Source organism: Camelus bactrianus, chromosome 9 (assembly GCF_048773025.1).
Source record: "Camelus bactrianus isolate YW-2024 breed Bactrian camel chromosome 9, ASM4877302v1, whole genome shotgun sequence".
NCBI classification, from domain to species: domain Eukaryota; kingdom Metazoa; phylum Chordata; class Mammalia; order Artiodactyla; family Camelidae; genus Camelus; species Camelus bactrianus.
Window position 1 is genome coordinate 14205989 of NC_133547.1, and position 17418 is coordinate 14223406.

At 35.9% G+C, this 17418-nt stretch overlaps 1 protein-coding gene and 1 long non-coding RNA gene across 13 annotated transcripts in view; one reads left to right on the plus strand and one right to left on the minus strand.

Moving 5' to 3' along the window:
* Positions 1-17418, plus strand: part of LOC141578720 (ankyrin repeat domain-containing protein 26-like) — a 45176-nt gene that overhangs the window by 15329 nt on the left and 12429 nt on the right. For 9 of the 11 annotated variants that reach the window (XM_074371084.1, XM_074371086.1, XM_074371087.1 and 6 more), the window contains 9 exons: positions 978-1051; positions 2197-2937; positions 5024-5178; positions 8248-8281; positions 8562-8703; positions 10875-11088; positions 12209-12311; positions 12957-13457; positions 14919-15074. In XM_074371084.1, coding sequence (XP_074227185.1) covers positions 978-1051; positions 2197-2937; positions 5024-5178; positions 8248-8281; positions 8562-8703; positions 10875-11088; positions 12209-12311; positions 12957-13457; positions 14919-15074 — 2120 coding nt within the window. The remainder of the gene's footprint in view (positions 1-977; positions 1052-2196; positions 2938-5023; positions 5179-8247; positions 8282-8561; positions 8704-10874; positions 11089-12208; positions 12312-12956; positions 13458-14918; positions 15075-17418) is intronic. The other 2 variants (XM_074371085.1, XM_074371090.1) reach the window with 1 other exon arrangement.
* LOC141578726 (uncharacterized) overlaps positions 1-17418 on the minus strand; it is an 89610-nt gene that overhangs the window by 14877 nt on the left and 57315 nt on the right. The window contains exon 4 of one of the 2 annotated variants that reach the window (XR_012509385.1): positions 13228-13367. The exons of the other annotated variant lie outside the window; for it this stretch is intronic. This is a non-coding gene — a long non-coding RNA (uncharacterized LOC141578726). Of the gene's footprint in view, positions 1-13227; positions 13368-17418 lie in introns of those variants that run through there. 2 annotated transcript variants of the gene reach the window in all.

The following is a 17418-nucleotide window of genomic DNA, read 5'->3' on the forward strand; positions in this document are numbered from 1 at the left end:
TGAGCTGCTGATGATGCCTTCCTCACCTGCCCTGGATTTCACACAAATATTGACCCTCTCGTGTGCGTCTCTCCCTTCCTGCCCAGCCTTGCGTGTTCTCTTGCTCTCCTGTCCCGCTTTCCTGGGAAGCTGGCTGACCTCACTGCTGAAGTCTCAGCTCAGGCATTCTCTCTAGAAAAGCCATCCCTAACACCTATTATCCACATTATTCTTTAATGTCCAGTGCCTACTGCTAAAGCAGGAACTATATAAGTAATTATTGAGTAAAATAAATAAAGACAGTTTCTACAAAGTTACTTTTAAGAGTTTGTCCTCTACAGCAAAGGACCAAAGAGGATAGACATGTAAAGAAATAGTTTACAGCTCAGCTGATGAAGATACACTAGAAAAATCTGTGAAGTACCAAGGTAGCTCCAAGGAAAGAGATCCCTGTGTCTCTGTAGAAAGATAGCTGTAAACAAGGAGGACTTCACAAAGCAGGCTGAGACTTAAAAGAGGAAAAGGAATTTCTCAGAACAATAGGGGGAAACATTTCAGATTAAGGAAAGATAAAAGCATAAAAAGTAACAGTAATTTTGGGAACCATGAATAGCATTGCTCTTAAAGCTTGGTATGTTGTTAAAAAGGTAGTTAGGAGGTAGAGAATAGAGTCTATTGTGACTCTGTATGTTTCTACTGTATTTTTAAATTTTGTATTGTTTCTCTTTGTTTTGTTCATGTCTGGTGGATGAATTTGTGAATAAAACCTTGAAATGTTTGTGTGCCTTTAATCTGGTAACATCTAGTATTTCGCAAACACTTCGTTGAAGTTTTAGATAATTAGAAGTATTACTTAAAGAATTAAATGTTCAGCTAAAGATTAAGCTTAATTTAAACTGTCAATTAATGTAATGTTTTTTATCTATTTTTATACAGATGTTGCCTTTTATATAGTTGTTCTAAGTAGTTAATTTTAATTAAGCATATTCAATTTTCAGCAGACCTAGACTTAGAAATGGCATCTAAGGAAGAGCAAGAAGGACTTGATGGAAGTGAAAACAACCAGTCACAGGTATGTAAAAATGTAAATTTAAATTTCGGGTTTAATATTGTTTTCTGTGCTTTAATAACACAGTTCAAAAGAAATTGCCTTTCAAACTAGATTTTAGAGTGAATAAATAATTATTTCATATTCCGTTTTTAATAACATTTTATCTAGTTACAAAGCTTTAAGTATTGTTAGGGTCTATAATAATTTATAGTTAAATTTTATCTTTCGAATTGAGGCAAAAATCCTTCCTGAATATTGTTTACTTCTTCCATTTTTATAACTGCCTCACATGATAAAGAAGGTGATATCAAATAATAAATCATGTGATTAAGTAGTTGAAATTGTAAACAATCCAGCAGTGATGGCCACTGGGTTAGTTTTATGTAAGGAACAGTCATTCCCAGTGGTCCAAAATTTGCAATTTAAAATTGCAAGTCATTGATGCCAAGATGAAAGATTTCTTCTGTCTTGCGACCTCTATGTAATTGATTTCAGAATCTACAATCAGGGAGAGAATAGGGGTCATAGAGTCAACCCAGCTGCCTATTAAGAGAATCAAACCTTCCAGGATTGGACCTTTGCTGTTAGGGAACAAACAAAACCTTTCTAATTTATTTCATTTCAGGGTAGGAAATCAGTAAATGTTATTAAAAATTCTTTTATTCACTCTCAATAGTGAATATTAGAGTATAATACACCTGGATGGATGCAGAGAATACATATTGAGATAGATCACTATCATAGTATATAGTTTGCATTAAAATTTATGAATTTGTTCCTGTTTCTGATTGAAGTTAATTGATTTTGGCACCTAATAATTTACACTTTGCCTATTCTCCGGTTATTAGTCCTTTTTAAAAAACCTTTACATGCACTGGAGGGGCTCACTATTTAAGGTATGTGAGGTGAACTATTTTTTAGTGAGGAAGCCTCTGTAATGTTAAAAACCTAATCTCTAATTCTTGGTAGCTTTAACATGTATGAATTGTTTAGTTCAAACAAACAGTGACAAAGTTAGGTTTCTGAGTTCCTATTTTTCTCCTATTTCAAGGCTAAGGCAAGTTATTTTTCACTTCTTAGTTTGTGAGTAGCCAAACATAGATTAGGAAGTTTGTTAAATTTTAATTATTTTCTAATTTTTCTTTATCTGTACTTGACTACTTAAGGATAAATACGTTTTACAAGCATGTACTGTGAAAGAAAAGAAATCTGAAGGTCAAATCAGGCAGATCAATCTTTCACCTGTGCATCTGCAAAAAATGCCTGGAGAACCAGGAATGAATAAGGAACAGGACAGAAAGGACGTACCTGTATCTTCAAAACATTCTTGTGTGGAGAAGCATGAGGACATGTGGGTCAAAAAAGGCAAATTACGGTGGCAAATTAATACAAAATTTATCACAAAGAAGTTAAATCAGAAAGTCAGTAAAATCCGTGAAAAATGCAAAATTACTGTTCATCGTAAGACAGAGTCACTACATGGCAACTCTGAACTACATGGTGACTTAAAGGAACTACCTTCCAGTGTGACAAAGAATATATGTGATTCTGAGGAACAAGATGCACCTGGAGCCTCCATCTCTGTAGGATTCCAGGCGTTCCCTCAACACGAAGAGCCCACTGTTGAAAGTGTTTCCCCATTTTACTCCAAGGCTGATTCAGCAAAGTATGGCTGCCAGTCATCTTCAAAACTTTATTTAAATGAAAATAAGTTAACTGAAAATGACACACCAGACACTGAACATGTTTGTGACAAAAATGAGGAGGGTTTCTTTACTGATAGAGAAAATGAAGTAAGGAACCGAGCTCGGCTGCTGGTGAAAGAAAACCAAGAAATTGATTTGAAAAGAAAACAAAAAAGGAGCCGAAATACTCCCTGGAAATCAGAGATCAGACATACACCTCTGGTAAGTGGTCCAAAAAGCATTTTTGGCTTGTGGCTTGCCCACTCCAGTGAGATGAAACAAATGATTCAGACAAAAAGTCACGCTATGTCTGCTGTTTCAAATACTTATAAGAAAACCAAACCAATAGAAGGCCAGCTCCAGAAGCCATTGCTTGCAGTTAACTGCGGTGCTAATAACTCTAAAATCATGGACCCCAAATTAGGAAATGTGAGTTCTTCCCCATCAAATGGTAGCAGAACAAAGTATATCTAAAAGAGTTCCACCAAGATATGCAAAGGTTTAAGAATGAGGTAGGCATGTTACAAGTAGAATTCCTGGCTTTGGAAAAAGAAAATTCAACTTCAAAAAGAGGTAGAGGTTCCTTTGCTGCTACTCTGGTTTTTCTCTTTATCAATCATCTCTTCCATTCTGATCCATATGTGATCTGATTTTCCACTTATGGAAATAGCTTGTGTATAAAACGGGGATGATCTAAATATGTAATTGTGTAGAAACAGACTATTTCTGCCATCTAAATAACACGAATTCAGGGAAGTATTTTCCTGGGTTTGGTTCCTTAATCAACATAAGTGTCTGTGTCAGTCTTTCATATGAAGTGGGAAAGTAATTCAGCTGTGTGCCACGTGACCTTCTGAGCCAGAATGAACGCAAGTGAAATGGCTTAGGAAATATAATAAGCTCAAGGTTTGTTGGTTTGTTTGTTTTTAATCTATTGGCTTAAATATAAGTTGCATTTCCATAGAATGGGAAGGAAGCAGTGACTGAGACAAGGGATATAAGCACACACTCTCACTAAACTGATCCGTTCATTGTGCTTTAGTGAGTGTGGCTTTTGTGTCTTACTGATCACTGGACACTTAGAATTCCATCACGGCCACTCTGAGATATACTTAAGAACAAATACATGTGCTCCCACATATTCTTGAATCAACACTCTTGGGTGTTTCCGTTGAGTCAGACCCTTACATTGTATTATTTAATAAAATGTAGTAAGTTTTGACATGTATGATGTTATCATATAGGTAGTATGAACCCTCAGGAAAAAAAAATCTGTATTTATCTCCAAAGGAGAAATCTTGAGTTTTGAGATGCACTGAATGTTTTTCTTCACTTCTAGTAATGGATTTTTTAAATGTGTGTGTGTGTTCTTTTGTGTGAGTGCAAAGAGTGTGAAAGGTAGACAGAAATCTGAAGGTGTTCTCCTTTAATAGAAAAAGGAGTTGAGCCCTGCCACCAGCTTTGCCAAAGTCACACTTTTAACTTATCTGATCAATTTGATGAATTTATTTGGTACTTTATTAGATTCAGTGTTAGAGAATTGTATCATCTCTTTTGACACCGTGAAATGCTGAAGATTGCTGCTTTAGGGGCTTTGAACAAATCACTTGACCTTTCTTGGTTGTGTTCCCATTATCAGTAGACAGTGGGGCTAAGGTAGATCACTCACTACTCCTATACCCTCTAGCTATAAAATGGTCATGGTTATTGAATGTGAAATTGGGAATCATTATTCCTTTTCCAGAATTCCACACTAACTGGCAATTCATCAGTTTCACTCTGCTCCTTTCGGTAAACTTGGGTTTATATATTTTATTAAACACCACTTTTTTGATACCCCAGGATCCAAATGAAACAAGAATTATAAAATGTAGTGGGGAAAGGATAGCCTTAGCACAGAAAGAAGATTGTTTCCTTTGTGTTACTGAAGCACCAAGGTGTGACATCTTCTAAGTCTGGCTGTTTAATACAAAATCTATGTGGTAAAGACAGAAGAGGACAAATTTTATGACTTTGTCTTTTTATTTCTCTGTCTCTGCCATTCACATGCAGAAGAGTGGATGTAACAGCACAACATTAAGAAAGCCCTTTTAAAATTTTGGAAATTCTCTTTCTTTTCCTCAAACAGAAAGAAGCAGAATTTACAAACATTTCAATGTCTTCAAATGATAAAATTAAAGTAAGAACAAATATATTTTAATCAATAGAAATCAGGGCAAACTCTGAGTCAAATGATAAAATGAATGGAAAGAAAGTCTTTATCATGAATAAAGTAATAATTACCTTTTGTATCAAACTTTCACTAAAGATTAAAGTAGAAGAGAACAGGAACAAAAGTGGTGAACTGGAAGGATCAGACACCATGTGTGATGGCAACTGTTATAAAGGACAAACTCAGCAGAGGAAGAGGGGAGAAACTGATGACCAGCAGTTACCTGCTCTGCAGAAAGAAATTTCTGATAGGTAAGCGTATTTCAGAATTCAATAGTAGATAATTATTATTTTCCTAGTATTGTTCAGAATTTCTTCCCAGACTCATCTCTGTACTTGCTTCCATGTATTTTGCACTCTTCCTTCCAGGTTCCGCGGACACTCTTAGATTCCAAATGCCTAATATTTGTGCTCACATTCTAATTTCTTAGGTAGAATCATTTCCTCCTGTCTCTTTTGCTCATGACCTGCTTGTTTCCCCTCTTCTGTAAAGCCTTCCTTATGCTCACTTATTACTTTCCATATGTCAGCTCTTGCGTATCACATTGTATCATAGTTGTAAATCTGCCTTGAAGCAAGAATTTGTATTTCCTTGCCTATGGTTGGCACTTGATAACCATTTTGTGAATTATTAAATGACTGAAGATGGATAAGAGTTGGAATTTTTCAAAAATTGGTTTCTTAAAATTTATAAGTAGAATTATTTTTTAAAAATTGGCTTTTTTATAGATTGTTTTAAAGTAGCTCTCCTGGCTTGCCTATGAAGGAAGTAAAGAAGAATGAAAGTGGAAAACAGACATTAAAAGCATCTGTGACTTCACATGTATTTGAGAAGACTGCCTCACTGGCTGGTGGTCTCCTGCACATGAGTGACAACAGCATTTTAAGTGAAGGAGATCTAGGTCATGGCAGGGAAAGTCTACAAATTCTTTATCTCTAGGTGAAGACATATTGGCAGTGATTACCTTCTCTGGAAATAGAACAGCATCATATAGTGCAAAGGCTTGGCAAGGTATTTCTCAACTATCAGAGGAACGCTGCCAAAAGGTTGAGATGAGGACAAGTGCCTTTTCCTAGAAGTTTCAATAATACGTCCCCATGGAAGCCGGGCCGCAGTGAATCGGTCTAAACAGCCCCTTAGAGAACATTCACTGGGAAGGCAGGAGAGGACTGGGTGATAACTGAAGGGGGATGTGGGGCTTGTGGGGGTTCCCTTTCTTTTTTTTTTAATGATAACATGGTAGTTTGTAGAGCATGTCTCTCTGCTGTTGGAATTGATTCCGTAGAAGAGATGATTTTCAGTTTAACCTTGTTTGCATTTCCGGTATAAGAAAGTGTATTGATTGTACTACATTATCTTTAAAAGATTCTAGTAAACGTCTATTCACATATAGTTGTTGTAAGGGCTTATTCATTGGTTCTGAAGCGTAATATTCTTACACAATTCAATATGCAGATAGTGACTTTAAAATTACACTATTGTACATAGATTTTTTTAATATTGTATACTCATAATAACTATACACACACTTAGGCCATACTGAATAGGGTTTAATCATTCCTTGATGATTCTAGATATTATAGTGTCTTTGACAGTATCATCATGGGTGGCTATGGTTTTGTATGCTATTGTAAACTATCAGATTATATTAACTTAATATTTGTTTAGATTCTAGGAAGAAGGGGAAGATTTTGTTTATATACAATAGAATAATAAACTATTAACAGTCTATCACAGATGATTACTTTTGGATTACTAAGTTCTAAATTACAAAAGCCATCATTCCTGTACCAAAAGTGTCATTAACATGTTTTGTTTGCTCTATAAGGACATGTCAAATGCATGAACAAACAGCTGAATGGATAATGAATGCCCACTGATTAATTTCTTTAACAAAAGCAAACCTTTATTGAAAGTTGATTTCCAGTATTGCCTAGGTCTAAAGTCTTTTTATTTTTAAAAAATAGGTGTTAAGATTCAGAGATTATTATTACTATTATTTTAACTTTTTTGAGTCATAGTCATTTTACAACGTTGTGTCAAATTCCAGTGTAGAGCACAATTTTTCAGTTATACATGAACATACATATATTCATTGACACAATTTTTTGTTTTTTGGTGTGAGCTACCATAAGTTCTTATATATATTTCCCTGTGCTGTACAGTATAATCTTGGTTATCTATTCTACATTTTGAAATCCCAGTCTGTCCCTTCCCACCCCCAGCCCCCTAGGCAACCACAAGTTTATATTCTATGTCTATAAGTCTGTTTCTGTTTTGAATTTTTGTTTTGTTTTGTTTTATTTTTAGATTCCACATATGAGTGATCTCATATGGTATTTTTCTTTCTCTTTCTGGCTTACTTCACTTAGAATCACATTCTCCAGGAACATCCATGTTGCTGCATATGGTGTTATGTTGTTGGTTTTTAGGGCTGAATAGTATTCTATTGTATAAATATACCACTTCTTCTTTATTCAGTCATCTGTTGGACATTTAGGCTGTTTCCATGCCTTGGCTATTGTAAATAGTGCTGCTAGAACATTGGGGTGCAGGTGTCATTTTGAAGTAGGGTTCCTTCTGGATATATGCCCCAGAAATTATTATTTATAACTATACCTAGACATAGAATAATACTAGAGATTCATTTACTATATTAGTTAAAAATACTTAAAAATAAATATTACTTTCTTAGCATATTGTGAAATGCACGTATTGAAGCCAGATTGCCTGGGTTGGAATTCTGGGCAGACACAGGGGCTTTGGCAAGTGACTTAGCCTTTCTGTGCCTAATTTTCTTCCTGGGTAAAGTACGTAATGTATTACCTAATTCCCAGGATTGTTGAGAGGATTAAAATGTCTTTAAGACATGTAAAGTGCTGATAATAATGCATAGCAGTTGCGTACTAAGTCCTCGAGAAAGCTAATTCCATGATTATTAGAAAAGGGTTTCTTTCATATTAGGACTTAAGTAATACTTTCCAAATAGGTTTTAGTGCCTTAAATACCAGTTTTTATTGAAAATGACAACAACAGGAAAATCCTGGTATATTTTTTCCTATCAAATAATGCAAGTAACCTTATGTTCTTCCTTTTTCTTTGTTTGTCCACTTGATCTAAATTTAATACATTGTTAATAATATAATTGATATACTTTCTTTGTCCTTTAATGTTATGGTTTCCATTTTTGTTTAATCCCTTGTATTGAAAATTAATTATCAATGCAAGGATTTTATATAAAAAATAATAGGTTTACATATTTCTTGTATTTTCAATATTTAGTATTTGGCTGAAATGAATTGCTTTTTTTTTTTTTTTAGATCTTCAAAGAAAACATCTGCTAAAAAGGACAAGGTATAGAAAAATATTAATTATAAAAATATTATCCTTTAGTAAAACAATTTATAAAACATAGAGTGGAAAAACAGAAAATCCTCCTTTGTTGTAGAGACATTTACTTAAAAATAATTTGGAAACACTATTGATAAAATTAGCCTTTTGACAAAAATCAGTTCTTTCAAGAAGTGTCTGTGTTTTTGCTCTCATAAAAAGATGGATATTTATCACCTCAGTACACTGAGCATATTTTATAACTTTCTTGGAGACACTGTGAAATAGCATTATTTATTTGTAGGTCAAAGAGCAGGTGAATGCTGTGGGTGACCTCGATGACTTAACTCTGTCACCGGAAACAGCTTCCGAGGACTGCGAGTCGCCTTACCCTAATTATAAGAACACCCTGAGGCTAATCGAACGACTTAGCCTGGAGAGTAAAGGTAGGGCCCCTGTATGACTACAAAGCCTTTTGAAGTATCTCGCGGTAACGTGTGCACACCTAGTGCTGCCCCAGGGAGCGCGGGTACGTAACAGTCCGCTGCGTCTCAGAAACCTGCTTGGTGTTAAAGCAGAATCAGACGTGTTGTGCGCTGCCAGCCAGGGGCTGTGACCGTTCCCACTCCCTGTGCTGTCTGTTGACTCTGCCGCTCCTATGCCTTCACCCAAGGTCAGGTTATCACTACTTCCCTCCTAGAACACTGAAATCACCTCAGGATTTTTTCTCCACCGTTCCACCTCCTGGAACCTTGGTCTACACCGCAACCGTGATTACTAGATAGTTTTTAAAATTCGGATTTTTGTTACCCCCTTGCTTAAAATCCAGCTACTGCTTCTCACATCTCCATGGTTAAAGGCCACAGTCCTCTGGATTCATCTTGTTTCATTTTATTACCCTTCTTTCCATATGAATTTTAAAATCAGCTTGTCAATGTGCAAAAAAAAAAAAAAAAAAAAAGTCTGCTAGTGTCCTAGAAATTAGATGTAGATTATGTTGAATCTGTAGATTAATTTGGGGAGAATTGACTTCTTAACAATATGGAATTTTTAACCCTGAACAAATTTTATTTCTCCACTTATATAGGTCTTCCTTGATTTTCTCAGTAATATTTTAGAGTTTTTAGTGTCTGGGTCTTTCCGTCTTTCATGAGATTACCTGTATTTCTTCTTTTTCAGTGCGGTTGTAAATAGTATATTTGTATTTGTTTGTTTGTTTTAAAATAATATAATTTAAATTTTAGTTTCTGATGATAGAAATACAGTTGATTTCTGTATACTGACTCTGTGCCCTCCAACCTGGCTGAGCCCATTGATTAGTTCTAGTAGCCTTTTTATGGATTGTCTCAGATTTTCTATGTAACCAAAGGTGGTCAAGATTTTTCTTCTTTAAACTACTGTCTTACTAAAGATAGTCCATATTTAAGACATGCAGACAATAAATACGTTCTCTGTCACAGCTAATCAGCTCTGTCACTGTTATGACAAGAGTAGCCATAGACAATACAGAAGTTAATGGATGTGGCTGTATTTCAGTAAAACTTTATTTACCAAAGCAAGCAACCCAGCCCACAGGTTGGAGTTAGCTGACTCGCACCATGTAATCATATTCCCCGCTGATTAGCAGACAGTTTTACCTCTTCATTTCCCATCCAGATGTCTTTTGGTTCTTTATTTCGCCTGATTGCACTGGCTCCAGTACAGTGCTGAATAGAAGGAGTAAGAGAAGCCATTCCTGTCCAGTTCCCCTCCTTCTGGGAAAAGCGTTCTGTTTTTCACCATTGCGCATGGTGTCAGCTGTAGAGCTGGCACAGATCTTTGTCATAGTGAAGACGTTCCCTTAGTTCCCAGTCTGCTGGAAGTTTTTATCAGCAATAGATGTTAAGGTTTGGGAAGTGCCTCTTTTTATCCACTGACATGATCATATGATGTTTCTTTGTTAGTCTGTTAATATGATGAATAACATTAATTGATTTTTACGTGTTAATACAGCCCTGCATTCTTGGGATACACCTCACTTGGCCATGATGAATGATCCTGTATTGTTGGATTTGATTTGTTAATGTTTTGTTTAGAAATTTTACCTCCATTTTCATGACATTAGTTTTCTTTCTTGTAATACCTTTGTCTGGTTTTGGATTCAGGTTAATGCTAGTTTTGTAGAATGAGGACATATTTCTTCCTCTTCATTTTTTGAGGAGAATTTCTGTAGAATTGGTATTAAATTTTCCTAAAATATTGGGTAGAATTCACCAGTGTAACCATTGGGACTGGAATTTTCTTTGTGGTAAGGTCTTTAAATAGGACTTTCATTTTGGTTTTTAAGATATAGGGCTTTTTAGCTTATGTGTTCTTTCTTAATTGAGCTTTTGTAATTCCTCTGTTTCGAGGAATTTACCCACTTCATCTGAATTGTCAAATTTATTTACATAATGTTCACAATATTACTTTGTCATTCTTTTAATGTCTGCAGAGCTTAGAAGAATGTCTTCCACAGAATAGATGCTCAGTACCATCTGTTCAATGTATGGATGAGTGAATGCGAAATGCACAGTCCTTTATACACAAAAAATTACTCATTCATCTTATTTCTATTTGTGTTTTCTTCCTAATGCAGATTATGCTACCTTATTGAAAATTCAGAATGCAGTTCATTCATTCAGAAGCTTAATAGAATGTAAAGAATCTGACTGTGAACTACTTAGAGGAAAAGTTAAAAAAATGGAAAATAAGGTTAACAAGTTACAAAAAGAGCTTTTTGAAACAAGACAAATGAATTCACAGTTAGAACGTCAAAATGTGGCGTGGGAACGAGAGCTCTGCAGTATGAGGTACTGAATTCCTTAGTTTTAAAGAAATATTTGAACTCTTTATATTTAATATGAAGATATGTAGGAGAAGTCTTATGATTGCTCACTGAACTTTTGGGATTTTACAGGGGAGAAAATTTCATTAGTATTGTGGAATATGAGTCTCTTGGAAATAACACAGCAATATATATATATATATATCTCCTCATTCTATATTTCTTTAAAAAAAGATCTTTGATCCTTATCTCCCAATTGTCCCCCAGAAAGTTTATATTACTTTACATTCCCACTTGCAGAATTATGAAATGAACAATTGTCTCAAGGCAGAAACTTTTAAAAAATTATGCAGTTTTATTCTTCACATATGAATAGATGGACTAAAAACTAAAGTGGAAAGTGATTACTGGTTAATTTCTTCAGCTTCTCTCTCATGCAGAGATAAGATCAGTTCAAAGGTGTATGCAGAAAGCACAGATTACTCTTTATTGTTTAATTACTTACTATGGATCCTGCCTTGTTTCCAAAGGGATTTAAAAATGATTTACTAAATAAATAATAGTCAACAAGATAAGTTCAAAGTGTTGCAAAAGAAGAAACATAAAGTGTAGGGCGTCAGGTAGCGGACTCCCCAGCCTCGCCTTGGATTATGCTAATTAGGGGATCTGTGTTCTGGAAAAGACATCTGTGGATGTTACCTCCCACTGTAGATCATTTAGGAGTACCTGTAGTATTTCATGAAGTTGAAATTTTATTTCTCATGAACTTATAAACTTGTTTCTAAACAGCAACTTCTCTTAATAAGGAACTAAATTCTCTGTTCTAATAAAGGAGTTATTTATGGCTATGTGGGAAAAAAGGGGTAATTTTTAACTCATAACTTACTGAATAATTGCAAAATTTCTTTCCTACACTACTCACCAGAGTTACTCTTGACTGAAACTCAGTAGCATTATGCCTTTTCATTGCTACTTTTCAAATATATATATCTTTATGAAGAGATTGAAGTGAGGAATTTAAAATGTGAGACTTAGAAATGAAAAACAAAATGAGAACATAGAAATTCCATTAGGGTAATAAACCGGCATGTGAAGAACCAGATCATAAAATGAACTTTTTAATTTCTAACAAAATTAATTTTCAGGGAGAAACAATACAATGAACAGGTTTTCCAGAAACAGCAACTTGGAAGCACTCTCCAACCACTAGAATTTGAACTGAAGAGCATAAGGAATAAACCGAGTCAGGTAAATTAGTCTTAGGAGAAAATTTCATATCTCTAACACTGTTTCATCAATAGTATTTATACTATTCTTTTGAATTGATCTATATTTTCATTTAAAGCAAATTTAAAAGTTATCTCATCCTAAATAGGAACTATGACATTTACAGCTTAACTTACTAATTTCTTGGTGTTCTTGGCATCTAGTAGATGCTCTGTGTCTTTTCTGAATGAAGGAATGGAAGGTAAATTGTTATATAATCAGAGCTAAGGCTCTTACTGAGGGGGTAGCTGTAAAGATTAGATATGAGATACAATTTTTAAGTGTAGTCAGATTTTTTCATTTTTTATTGTAAGCCTTCTGGGTTTGTTGTATTTCAGAGAAAGAAAAGCCTTTCCAGTTCTCAGCTTCTTAAACATTCTTCTGTGATTTCCTTTTTACTTTCATGGATTCACAGTCTTTAATTAAATTTTTGAACTTTTGGGGATTTCTGCTTGTATAAAGTTTGAGACTTGTATCCACCTTAAGTTTTTCCAATTGGATATCCAGTTATTGCAAACTTCTTATTGTATAAACTTAGAGATTAGTCTTTCAATTCAAAGGAAATTGTGATAAGTCAGCTTATTGAGTACAGTTCAAAGAGTAAGAGATGAGTCGTTTCACTTACAGGACACAATGAATTTTGAGGTGTCTGACCCAAAAGATAACGGCGAGGTGCTTCCTCCGCAACTTCCTGAATCTGAAAGTCAATACCGTGGCCCAGAAATTGAGCTACATCCCAGGAGAGATGCTCTTAGACCAGTGACGGTATTAGAATGTGTGCATAGAGACCAAAGCCAAGCCCAGTGTTCAAACAAGGAAATTGAACCCTTGTATCAGCACAAACAAGGGAAAGTCAATAAATACGCTGCAAAGCAGGCTTTCTTGGAGGACAGATTGTGTGAACTACAAAGTGAAAACATGATGCTTCGACAGCAACTGGAAGTTGCTCAAAATGAAGCCAAAAGTAAAAAGACAATTAATATCCCAGAGCCGTTTCCAGATCATATGAGTAAAGCCGCGCGTAAACAACTTCTGATGCTGGAGGAAGGATACAAGGAATTAATCAATGACTGCAAATGTGTAAAAGACAGAATGTATCAGTATGAAACTGACAGAGCAGAAATGCAAGTAAGTACCCAGAAACAGAACTAATTTTCAGACTTCCTCAAAGAAAATTCAAAGCAGTGTCCGATGAAAGCTAAATGTTGAAACTAGTTGAATGTTAAAAATGTGTGGACTATAAATATATACCCTGTAAAGCAGACTAAAAGCGTATCTTGTATCCAGTAAACAAAAATTAGAACTGAGAGGTGCTTTACTTTGAATAAATATGCTTGTCGCCTGAAATTTTAAGAGATTAAGCTGTAAGTTGTTGACAGATACAGGCAGGTATTAGCAATTTAGTCTTATACTACCCAAATCATTTTAATCTTTCTGTCACCACATTTTAGTATCGTGATGAAGCAGATAAATGAAATGCTCATACCTAAAATGAGTAGTTTGAAATTAAGCTTCAGTTGTGTGAACAAAAAAAGTAAAAGAAAAGAGAGCGAGAGAGAGAGAAAAGGTTCAGTTGTGTGGATTACTTTGACAGTCAAATCCAGATTTCCCAGATGAACCGATGTGTAAATGCTGCATCTTGTAGTACTTTTCCTTCAGTAGGTTTTCATACATTTTTAGTTGATATAATTTTCTTTTTATTCATGTCAATTGGAATTAAATTCAGAAATATTTCCATCTCAAATCATGTATTGCTGTGACCTCTCCACTCCTTAAAGTCATCTACTTTTCATTCAGTCATAATTTGGGACTAATGTGAATTTTAGCAAAACTGTGTTTGCCTTAGTCTTCCCCCCATCTATTTATAATTTACTTTGAACATTTTTTCAAATAATCAGCTCACAATTCTCATTCCAAAGCTCAGTTACTGTCATTTGGATCTAAGTTTGTCCAGTACAGAGGAACTGGGGCGCTCTGTGCTGTACGAGTCTGGCAGTGGTGTCCCATTTTCAGACTGAGGAGAAGTGGCCAGAGTCCTGAGCGGCAGGAAGGCAGTGAGTGGGAGGGGTGGGGGAGCTGTAGGAGCTGCAGTCCAGGAGGCAGGGGAGGCCAGGTTGTCTAGGGTCCCCAAAGGCCATTGGAACAACCTCATTTTTATTGTGAGATAGGAGTCTATTGGAAGGACTTAAGCACCAAATTGAATATGTGAACTCTGAACTTAAGCCTCTAATGAGAAAGAGAAAGAATGTTCCACAGTGTGGAATTTACCACCACTCATCCCACCCGCACACCCCTTTCTGTTTGAGACTTCAGTGGGTGTAAAGCTTGGCCACTTCCTGGGAGGGGCAGGGAATGGCTGGTGGGGCTGCATCCATTGTCTAAGTTAACTTACTGTCAATAAGGCAGGAGGGTCATGCCTTCTGTGTCTTTAACAAAAGTCAGTAAACAGGAATGTGTACCTATGGGTAAAAGAAGGCGAATTGATATCTGTGGGGATAGTTCTCAAAGTCCATATGTTGGAGTTATATATTATTAATGTAACTTAATGATGAGGTGACTTAAATGTCAGTAACAGAGTTATCCTTTTAGGCCTGTGTGAGACGGCTTCAACAAGAGCTGCCTGACACCCGAAAGAAAGTGTTCATGTTGGAAGCTTCCCTGGAGGTGACAACAGCACGTCATCAGACTAATATAGAAAATAAGACACAGGATTTAGAGAGGAAATTACATCAAATTGCAGACCAAGTATGTATGAAATTGAGCACGTCAGCCGTGAATGTACAGCGCATGGTGGTATAGGGCACTAGCTGTTCAGGGACAGCTTTCTTTTGCATCTTCATTATAATTACAGCTTTAGTATCTTTATCATGCACTTGTTTCTTATACTTTGTCTCTCATTCTGCCATTTCTTTATATATTTTTTTCTTACAATATTTACCCTTAGAGAAGTTGAAAATTATACATCTTTCCTCACAGACGTTAACTTTTTTCCTATTAAACAGTATTTTTTGAGTGATCTCTCACCACAGTGAGGCAAGCTAGATAAAAATCAGAGGATAATGTTTCATGGCATGGTCCAGAAAATTGTCATGTCTCATCCTCACTTTTGTGAATGGATATAGAATCTGTGTGTATCGATTACATGGATTTCAGGATAACTTGTGCAGAAAAGTCATTATACAAACCAGTTGGAGTTAGGCATTGCCTTCATTTTCTTTTCATTTTAGACGTGTTGTAAAAGCATGGAGAAGTTCAGATCGTGTAGGTACACCCAAAATAGAGAATTAACAAAATTTTCTAGATCCTGCCTTTGGATTTTTTTTAAATTTATGGAGATATAATTCACATAATATATGGGGGATTGTGTAACTCAAGTGGTAGTGCACATTCTTAGCATACACAAGGTCCTGGGTTCGATCCCCTGTGCCTCCTCTCAAAATAAGTAAGTAAAACCGAAGTACTTCCCCCACCCAAAAAAAAAAAAAATTCACGTATCATATAATTCACCCATTATGATGCATAGTTAGTATCTCCTAGTATAATCAGAGATGTGCAACTGTCACCACAATCAATTTTAGAACATTCCCATCACCCCAAAAAGAAAGCCTGCATCCCTCAGCCATCACCCCCAGCCCCTCATATCCCTCAGCCCCAAGCAACCACCAGTCTGATTTATGTCTCTATAGATGTGCCTGTTCTGGGTGTTTCACATGAATGGAATCACATGCTGTGTGGTCCTTCATGATTAGCTTTTTTCATCTGACATAACGTCTTCAAGGTTCATCCATGTCATAGTGCTTGTCAGTATTTGCATTTCTGTTTACTGTCTAACATTACTTGGTTGTGGGGCTAAACCATTTATCCATCCATCAGTTGATGTACCTTTGGGTTGCCTCTGCTTTTCAGCTATTGTTAATAATGCTGCTGTGAACATTTCTGTCCAAGTTTTCGTGTAAACATGTTTTCATTTCTTTGGGAAATAGACTTAAGAATGGAAATGCTGTCGTATGGGCCATATGGTAACTCTGTTTAACCTTTTGAGGAACTGCCATAGTGTTTTCCATAGTGGCTGCACCATTTTATATTTTTATCCAAAGTATATCATTCTCCCAATTTGTATGCATTCCTGTCAACGCTGGTCATTAGCTCTCCTGGTAGGTGTGAGTTGGCATCTCCTTGTGGTTTTCATTTGCATTTTAGTGATGACTAAGAATGTTGGGGATCTTTTCATGTGCTTATCCATTTGTGCATCTTCCTTGAAGACCTGTCTGTTCAAGTTTTTGCCCAATTTAAACTTGGATTGTCTTGTTATGATTGAATTCTAAGAGTTCTTTTTGTATCCTGGGTGCAAATCTTTTATCAGATGTAGGATTTTCAAGTGCTTTGTCCCTTTCAGGAGCTTGCCTTTTCACCTTTTGACAGTGTCTTTTGAAGCATAGAAGATTTTAATCTTGATGAAGTTCAGTTAATCTATTTCTGTCTTTTACTGTCCTATCTAAGAAACAAGTGCCTGATCCAGGCATGAAGACACACACCTGTGTTTTCTTCTAAGAATTTTGTAGTTTTAGCTCTTTCGAGTTAATTCTGATATATAGTATGAGGTAGAGGTCGAATTTTGTTCTTTTGCATGTGGATATCCAGTTGTCCCATAGCATTTGTTAAAAAGACTATTGTTGTCCCATTCAGTTACTTGACACTCGTATCAAAAATCAATTGACCGTAAATGTGAGGGTTTCTTTTAGATTCTCAGTGGTGATGCATTGATCTATGTCTGTCCTATGCCAGTATCAAGTCAGATGTTATGAGAACACTTTCCGAGTCATCTTGCACATTACCAGTTGTTTTACATAAAAATAGAAAGTCGGGGTAGAGGATTGTCTGTAACTCTACTTCTGTGGAAATCTGCTGCTTCCTGAAGGAGCCTGTGGCCAGCTTATGCCTTGCTGACTCTGTGACATGACAGAAAGTAGGCTTGCAAAGATAAAGTCCATTCTTTACCCCCACACCCCATTCAGACCTTTATTTTCTCACCCAGTACATCCCACATCAATCCAGTTTCCATCAAATCATGGTCATGGGATCTGCTGAC